This window comes from Benincasa hispida, chromosome 4 (genome assembly GCF_027475165.1).
Source record: "Benincasa hispida cultivar pf3 chromosome 4, pf3_genome.v1.1, whole genome shotgun sequence".
NCBI lineage: Eukaryota > Viridiplantae > Streptophyta > Magnoliopsida > Cucurbitales > Cucurbitaceae > Benincasa > Benincasa hispida.
In genome coordinates, this window is record NC_143481.1 from 2,020,429 (window position 1) to 2,030,006 (window position 9,578).

At 30.6% G+C, this 9,578-nt stretch overlaps 1 protein-coding gene across 2 annotated transcripts; it reads left to right on the top strand.

Moving 5' to 3' along the window:
* Positions 1–741: 741 nt before the first annotated feature.
* On the top strand, positions 742–5,799 carry LOC120075024 (NAD(P)-binding Rossmann-fold superfamily protein). Of its 2 annotated transcripts, none has more exons than XM_039028162.2 (11): positions 742–1,180; positions 1,866–1,983; positions 2,076–2,164; positions 2,649–2,704; positions 2,794–2,849; positions 3,243–3,336; positions 3,816–3,895; positions 4,183–4,225; positions 4,461–4,552; positions 5,290–5,489; positions 5,584–5,799. In XM_039028162.2, the coding sequence occupies exons 1-10, from the start codon at positions 1,125–1,127 to the stop codon at positions 5,467–5,469; spliced, it is 864 nt and encodes a 287-aa protein (XP_038884090.1). In that variant the 5' UTR covers positions 742–1,124; the 3' UTR covers positions 5,470–5,489; positions 5,584–5,799. The 2 variants fall into 2 exon arrangements, with proteins under 2 accessions (XP_038884090.1, XP_038884089.1); XM_039028161.2 differs by having other exon boundaries at positions 854–1,180; positions 3,783–3,895.
* Positions 5,800–9,578: the final 3,779 nt, after the last annotated feature.

The window sequence follows — 9,578 nt, forward strand, 5'->3', positions numbered from 1 at the left end:
ACGTGCTTTGATATTCAAGTTAAAGGTACACATTAAAGAAAGAGAAATTAGATGAACAAATGTTGGAGGTCAAACCACATTCACATAAATCATACGTAAACCGAAATTCAACTACAAATTACATTTCACTGAAAAACCTCGTGCGAGTAACTGTAAGAGAAATTGGTTCGTAACATTTTCATGGAAAACTCATGGTTATATTATAAAATGAATAATTAAACTATTGATTGGTGTTTATATAATCTCTATAGGGATAGTTTTTAATAGATTACCAACATCTTAAGATTAGCATAACACTTGAAAAAAGTTTTTAATACGTTTTTAAACTTTTATTTTTGTTGTTCTTACTTGCTTATTTAAGGAGTGTTTGGTCGGTAACTTCAATAGTGTCCCTATTGAAAATTGTACATATATCGAGAAATTCTATCACTTTCTTTTTTTTTACACGTTTATTAAGAATTTCTATCTGATACTTATGTACTTCAAATATATACGTATTAACTTTCAACGTATAACTCAGCACAACAAACACTCTATTTATTATATCATAACATATTGACTACGATAGAAAATGTCAAATTAATTTTACTCATTTTTTAGTTCAACCATGTACAAAGTCTGTATTCAAAAGGAAAAAAACAATATACAAAGTAAAATATTTTAACTATTGATATTTTAGTTGAAATTACATATTTTACCTCAATTGAGTTAGCATATAAGAGAAGCACGGAATGAATCCCCGGCGTCTCCAGTTTCAATCCTTCCATCCATGGGTTTGGAGTCAAAGAAATCCGACGGTTGAAAAGGAATACAAAAAAGGGAATAGCGTGTGCTGGGGTTACTAGATTATTCTGTCCCCGCCAAGAATCTCCAGGCTCACATCGAGCCACAAGGGCTCAGACCTGTCGCAACCGTTACGGGACACGTTCTTCACTCTCAGTCTCCCCTTCCCCCATTTGCTCTGCTAAAAAACTTCACAACCGTTGTTAATTCTTCTTCTCAACTCTTCTGCTTCATTCATCGTCGTTAATCTTTGAGACCAGAAGCGATACACATTTAGAGAGAATTCGTTGGTGGGTAGAATATAACTAGCAGACAAGGAATTGCGGGGAGTTTAATCGGAAATGAGTTCGACCCTTTCGCGGTTGATCCATTCGAGATCATTGATTCCCAAGTTATAGTGAGTTCATTCCATCTTACAGCACTCAATTTTGTTTCAGAATGCTGGATTGTAATTTATAGCAAATTCATATTCGTTGTTCGATTTCACTGTGTTTCTGCTATGGCTTTAGTTCTTCTATGGGGTTAATTTTGTGCGTAACTTCCGATTAACCATCGGACGGATATGGAATTGAGCACCGAAAGAGTGTTGAAAGGGGGGGAGGGGGTGATCGTGCTATTGTGTACGTCGAATATCAATTCGAGCTGTTAGACTTGTTGGTGAATTGGGTTTTTTCAGACGTATTTTCCAATTGTAGAACTGCCCACTGTTGTAGTAATCCCAAGCGAAAATATTTCCTCGAGAATTATAAACTTGGATTATCTTGACTGCAGGGTTGTTCGGTTTATTGGTAGTTAGATACGAACTCACTAGGGATAGACTTGAGATCAATGTGATTGCTTTGCCCCCAATGTTATGCAAACCCCTTGACCTCCTTCTGTTTGATCAAGTTTGGATCTTCATTTGTTTTGTTTTCTTTAATTCAGATGTAAAAAAATAAAAAATAAAAAATAAAAAATCCAGATGTGTTCAGATTTTAATTATGATCCTATTGTAGCTCTTTTTACTAAATGTATGATCCAGTTGTAGCTCTTTTTACTGAATGTGTAACGACAATCTTTTTGTTGTTTCTTAACTATATTAGTACAATGGCTGCTTCTCGGGGTGGGAGACCATTTTCGACAGACTCTAATAAGATCGACGAACCCTTCAAGGTTGAGGAAGCTGAAACAGTCAATGTTCCCCCACCTCCAACTGAGAAGGTATATGAAATAAAGGCTAGGGGTTGTTCGTTATTATGTCTATATCTTTGACTTTGATCTCTTTTATCTCCGTGGTGTGTGCATTTGATCAGTTGCTGGTGCTGGGTGGAAATGGATTTGTGGGCTCTCATATCTGTCTAGAAGCTCTAAATCGTGGCCTTACAGTTGCTAGCCTTAGTAGGTACGTTTCTATGTAAGAGCAACTGTAGCTTATGTGTCATATAGATTCCATTATTATTTATTTATTTTTTTTCCTGTGTGTGTGTGTGTGTAAGATCTGCATTCTTAAATGACAATCTAAATCTGTATTTTGTTCCTTCTTATCGAGTGAACTGCTTGTAATTGGTATGCTTTAGTTTTTTATTAAATGTTGAATATGGAAAGTACGAAAGTATCAGCTAAAAAGCATTAAGAACTCTTTATTTGGAGACTGGAGTGCTATATTCTGCCTTGCAAATTACTATTTAGTCTATAAATTTTGGTGCTTTTTATTTAATGTACAGGAGAAATTGGGCCAGAATGTACATGATTATAGATAAGGAAATATGATTTGAGTTCTGTTTTATTGTTTAATGAATGAGAACTTCAATGTCTTTGTTCAGTTTCCTAGTGTTGGAAGCTCTATTCTGACATCACAATTATTGGCGTTTGTTTATTATTGTCAGGTCGGGTAGATCATCAATACGTGATTCTTGGGCTAACAATGTTATTTGGCATCAAGGTTTGATTCCATTTAAGATGTTTATAATTGTCATATTTGTGGGTTACCTAATATAATGATAATGCCTCAACTCTTTTTCCCATTGCCAGGAAACCTGCTTTCACCTGATTCATTGGATGAAGCTTTTGACGGTGTTACTGCTGTTGTATGTAGTCCTCAACTTCTTCAAATTTGTACATAATGATTAAAATACAAATTAGTTACAACTTTATTGTGTATACATTAGTGCACAGATAAATTGAATGGTTTGGGTTCTATGTGCACACTTCTTGATCAACTGTCAGGGCACTTTTGGCCTACTCCTAGAAGCCATTATTCTCAGTTGTGATCAGAAACGAATTTATTCATGTGCACAACTAAATAAGTACTAAGTAGCATCTAGTTAAGGGAGGATACTTTACCTGTATATAGCACTTCTGGTTTCTGTTATATACCATTTCTTATTCCTGCAAATTAATCTCTCTACTTGGGCTGTGTATTACTAGGGGAGGATTCTCTTGTTCGCGAGTTTTGATAATTTTTAGTTTTATATTTCTAGGTTTCTTGCATTGGTGGTTTTGGCTCCAATTCTCAAATGTACAAGATCAATGGGACGGCAAATATCAATGCAATCAGAGTTGCTTCAGATAAAGGTGCAGTTTTTATGTGGACATAAATTTATGAAAATGAACTGAAATTATATTGTCTAGACTTAGTCTGTTTCCTGTCAAAACTTGAAATCTTTCATTGCTTTGATAGCATCTCACCTCATGTCAATAAACATGCTTCCTGTGCCCGGTAATTTTCTATATTTCACTGGTCTTCATTGATATGCATTGCATGCTATATTATTTTTATTGTAATACTGATCTGTCCGTACACCGTAGTTATAATTCTGACCCAGATATACTGATGCTTGAGTGTCTCTTTAGAATTTACAACTATCTTTTTCTTTCTCGTGCCGTAGTTTTTGTTCCTAACTAAATGTTTTGGTCTCCACCTCAACAGTCTAATTTTTGGATCCTACCAATTATTTTTAACTTCAAGATTTCATCTCGTGATTGTAGACCGTAGTTGAAATAATATTTGCTATACTTAGGACTCTTACCGAGACAATACCAATGGCTCACAGGTGTGAAAAGATTTGTCTATATCTCTGCTGCTGATTTTGGCTTGGCTAATTATTTGCTACAGGGATATTATGAGGGAAAGGTAATTTTTCTATGCCCTTCATCTAGTTAATCAAGATCTTGGACACTTGTATATTCATGCCCTTCTTGATCAACTCAAATATGATTCGGTCTTTTAAGGAAAAATGTCAAATACTGATGGAGGAATGACTCATTTAACTTCCACCAGAAATGTTGGTTACCAATTTTTTATTTTTTGGCAGATGCAAGCTCTATATTACATTGTTTTCTTATGAAAATCTTTTTCACATTCATGTATATTTGGATCAGTGTAGCTTATGCAAAATCTGTGTGTTTTGGTTTGTGTAGCGAGCGGCTGAGACAGAACTCCTCACTAAATTTCCTTATGGAGGTTAGATCTCTGATCTATCAATGTTACCATCAAATTCTTAACTTGCATTTATGCTTGTGCAGTTCTGTAATGCCTGTAATTCGTAAGATCAATGTATACTCTCAATACTATTTCATTTAACTACTAGCAAGGGATCTTACTTGTTGGCTTTCGTAAGCCTGTTTTTCTTTTCTGAATTATCTTTTACGGTTAGCAAGCAAGTGGATAATAAAGCGTGCTTAATGTACATTTTCAGGAGTTATTTTGAGGCCGGGGTTTATTTATGGGACTCGTAATGTTGGGAGCGTAAAGTTACCTCTGGGAGTAATTGGTTCTCCTCTGGAAATGGTATGTGTGGTTTCTTCATTTGTTTTCTCTTTTAGGCACTCTATTATGCTATGAACTTCGCCTGGAGTTTCCAGTTCTTAAAATTGGTCACACTTCTAATTTCTTCTACTTCTTACTGTCTTATTGGTTTAAACATAACCAAAAATAGAAAAAACCACAATTGAGTGAGCACTCTTAAGACCCCCCATTGGGTAACTACTTGTCTTTTGGTTTTTGAAAATTATGCTTATAAATACTATTTCTACTTATGAGTGATCTTGTTTTCTTGTCTACTTCGTAGGATTGTTTTTTAAAATTCAAGGAGTAGTTTTTATCAACATATTTTTGTTCTTAGAATTTGGCTAGAATTCAAATGTTCAAATGTAACTTTAGGAACAAGCAAAATTTGCAAAAATCAAATTGTTTTCAGACTGGACTTAAATTTGTTTAAATATACCAAACCTAAGAATAGTATTTTTTGTGACTCATGATCGTTTACTCAATTACTGAAGTGACATAAACCCTTTTGTTTCTGCCTCCTGGGTATATTGTTTTTTGGATGAGTAAAATGGATCTGATCACGGGACAATTTTTCTCTTAATCTTAATCAATTGTTGCGTGCCTCAACATCATTTTCATGCTATTGAATTTACATTTTACAGAGGACATAGCAAAACAACGTATTTGGTTACAAAAAACACAGTCCTTGCATTCCCTATCTTTTTCAAATATAATGATATAAAATTATTTCCTTCCAGGTTCTTCAACACGCCAAACCACTACACCAGCTACCACTCGTTGGTCCCCTATTTACTCCTCCGGTAAGTGTGACATCGGTGGCGAGGGTTTCTGTTCGGGCAGCAACAGATCCCGTCTTTCCTCCCGGCATCATTGATGTCTATGGCATACAAAGATACAGTCAACACAAGTCGAAATAGATCTGATAAGAGACTTCAAGGTATGAACTTTTTCTCTCATCTATATAAATATATTAGAGAATCCAAATCTAAATGTCTTGTTGATCTTCTCACTTGATGGGATTTACTTGACAGTTTGTGTAATGGGTTGAAGATGAAAGACGGTTCATTTTCTTGTATCTGGTGCAAATAATATCATGCAGAGATCTGCAAATTCATTTGATAAGGCATTTTCTTTTTGCCTCTTTCCCTTATAATTTTGTGATAGGAGAAGAAGTGTCCTGAATGGGAAGTTCTTTTGGAAACTCAAATTAACTGTCTATGATGCTAATATTATGATGTGTTCTTCCCTGTTGGACTTTATCGCAATATATTTGATGCTACATCTAAGGTAATAAACAAATGAGAAAACGGAAAATGTATGTTTTAAGGATACGTCTTAAACAGCTAACGTGATTATATTTTAACTAGTTTAGGTATATCTTACTGTTTTTATTTGGTAGATTGTTGTACGTAATTCCTTGAATAATTTACCAGCATTTGTATCTTATATAACATCTTTTTTCTTAGTTCAACTAAACTACTGTAGTTGAACTACATCTAGGGTCGAAGATTCAAGCTTGGATAGGCTTGTATTCAGTTGTCCTTGAACAGTAAGCTTAAATATATTGTTGAACACAACAATGTATATTTTGCGTTCTTTTTTTATTTTTTTATTTTATTTTTATTAGCGTTAATACCACTCTATTGCTTTCACTCTTCAAAAGTTGGTCCTATTTGGTCAGCCATAACTAGCTGCTACTTCCTTCAAGGAGAGAGAAATAAATAACTATAAAGCAAAGGTTTGAGTCCTATTTCTACATCAATGTATGTTTACTTCTAAAGTTTTTGAATGACTTTTAGTTTGGTATAAACTATAAATCTCTTTGTTGCGCGTGATTGAAGTTAAAATCAAAATTAGGTATTTCAATAAACAAAAAATATTTGCATTTCAAATAACCAAAAAATATTTGTAAATATAGGAAAATTTAAATTTTGTTTTCGAAGTTTATCAAATAGATCACATAGTTAGTAAGTCTATCACTAGTAGGGATCTATCAGTGATAGACTTTAACTAATAGTAAGAATCTATTAATGATAGAATCGATCCCGGGTAGATTTTATTATAGTTGCAATATTGTTAAATTATTTTTTTAAAAAGAGGATCCTTTAAAATAACTCTTCGCATCTACTTGCTGAACCAAATTAAGTAAATATCAGCAAAATAAGTAAATTAATAAATAAATACAAAAGGCAGCCTTTGAATTTCAAAATAATTTTTTTTGTTACCATCTTGTTACTAATGATTCCATCTAGATGTAATAGAAACTTTACATTCTTGAAGCAACCGATTGGATAATATTTAACGGTCAACATCTCTTATATCTACTTTGGAACTATGAGAGTACAAACTAATTTGTTCTTATATCGACACTGATTTTTTTTCCTCTATAAATAATTCTTTAATGCAGTGGAATCTTACAACATTTGTAATGATGCTAACGACGTTAGCATATTCTTGTAATACTAGAAAATTGTCCTACTTTTATGTGATTTCAACACATTAATGTTGTACATGAATGACATAATTAAGAGTATGGTGTATAGCAATATAATAGTTAACCTCAATCTATAACAAAAGCGCTAAAATGGACTCTTTGAATAGGAAATGAATACAAAGGTCCAAATATTGAAGGTACAATTTAAATATTTTTTCTAGTACCCTTAAGAACATTTTGAACCAATATGTAATTGAGGGTGAATCTAGGAAATTGTGATGTTACAAATAAAAATAAGAGTTATAGTTTATCGAAAAAAATACTACAAAAAAATTCAAAGGTTAAATAATCAGATAGCTTTGCTAAGGCGAGCTTAACTCAACGATAATTGGTATGTACTTCTTCATTTGATGTCAATTGTTCGATTTCTCATCATCACAATTGTTATATTAAAAAAAACAAGAGACATTTCTCTCACCTCACCTTCATATAAAAAAAAATTTCAAGGTTGGACATATTTTGGTATGTATTTTTTTTTTTAAAAAATAACCCTTTTGACCCTTGTTTATTTTTTCTTGTATGAACTTGATTGTGTGACTTTAAGTATGGGTATTAAGGTATTAATGTGAATATGTATCATAACCACATATGATAAAGTCCATGTACTGAATTAGTTGAATATTAAGGATAAAATGTAGTAAGAAAAAAAATATACTGTTTTTTCCAAAAAAAAAAAGAAGAAGAAAGAAACAGAAAGAGACTTGTTTGAAAGTTTAGATCCAAATAGATATATTTGTAGTTCAAAAATTAAATTAGCCATTTTAAAAATTTAAGAATAACTCAGTTGGTTCGGACATATGTCATTACGCTAATTGTGTCAAAAAGTCATTTAGAAAAATATTTGGTAGAACATATTTATGCTAAGTTTGGGATTGCGTTTGTAATCGAAAAAGTGGTTATAGAAAAATCTTAACTGTCTATATTATTTGGTAGAATGAATTATTTATTAATCTAACAAAAATACTTTTTCAATTTTAACTAATATGTAAAATTTAGTAGATATTAGCATTTAGATTTACCTTTACTAGAAACTTACTAACTTCTTAACCATCTAACTAAATATATTATAATAATATCGTTTTATATTAATCAATTTTGTTATATATATTTTTAAATGTATTGTAATTATTTTTTAATCATTTTCCCGGAAAGAAGTTTTTTTTAGAACTTTTATCAAATTATTTAAAATAAAATTAGTTGGAATTTAAATTATAGATATTTTAAAATAAATTATAAATTAATTATCTAGACAAAAATAATTGAAATAATAACTCTAATATGATTTATATGACTAGATTATTAATTTGCCAAACAGCATAGCTAGGTTTTTTTAATCTAAATTGAAATTTACCAAATACTAGTTTACTTTTTTTCATGGTTGTTCCACAAGCACAACTACGTACAATTAAAGCTACAACAATTTCAAACAGAGCCTTAAATTAAATATGTTAAAATCATTTTTAAAATCCGTTAGATATACTTTAAAAGCAATATCATAATAACATTTAGATTTTCCTAAAATCAGGTAGAATTTTTAATTAATATTTAATTTTCAATTTTATACTTTAAAAAGAAGATTTCTATTTTTCATGAGTTAAATGCATCATTTTTTTAAAAAGTATATCATATCAATTCTTTTAAATAAAACTATCCCTTAATATTTCAAAATTAATCTACAACGATTAAAATGTATCATACTAAATAATTATTTAAAATTTTAAATTATAAAAAAAAATTAAAAGGTTGATTATAAGTTCATTTTAGTTAGGAAAAAATAACTTTTTGGTCACTAGGTTTTGCGTATAGTTTCTAGGTTTCAAAATGTTACACATTTACCCTTAACATTTGAGTTTTGCTTTAATTTGATCCCTATGTTTCGAGATTTACATTTTTAAACTCTATTATTCACTAAATACTAATTTTCTGTTTTTAGTATTAATTTATGTTAATAAATTACAAATCAATATAAGAATTATAATTGATTAAGTTTCACTATTTTTTATCACTTGTAAAATTAAATTTAAAATTTTACTTTACAATTATTTTTAATTAATTAATATAAATTGATGTCAATGATTGAAAATGAGTATTTAATGAAAAACTGAGGTTAAGAATGTAAAATCTTGAAACCTAAGAATCAAATTGAAATGATACCCAAATCTCCGGAGTAAAATTATAATAATTTGAAACTTAGGGACTACACCGAAACCAAACTCAAAACTTAAAAAAACTTAAAAATAAAATGTGTAACATTTGAAAACATAGAAACTACGTTCAAAACTTAATTTTACTTTTTAGTTATTATATCTAAAATAAAATATTTTTGTACTCTTAACCTATTTTTTCAAAAAGAAATTTACTCAACACTATTTGCAATCCAAAATGAAGCGGTAATAGTTTTAAGTTCCAAAGAGATGTTGTACTATTTTTTTATTTTTATTTTTATTTTTTTAAAAATTTAAATTAATTAATTAATATTTTTTTAGGCCTATGGAAAATAAATGCTGAAGCCCAAGTGGATGAGTAAATGGA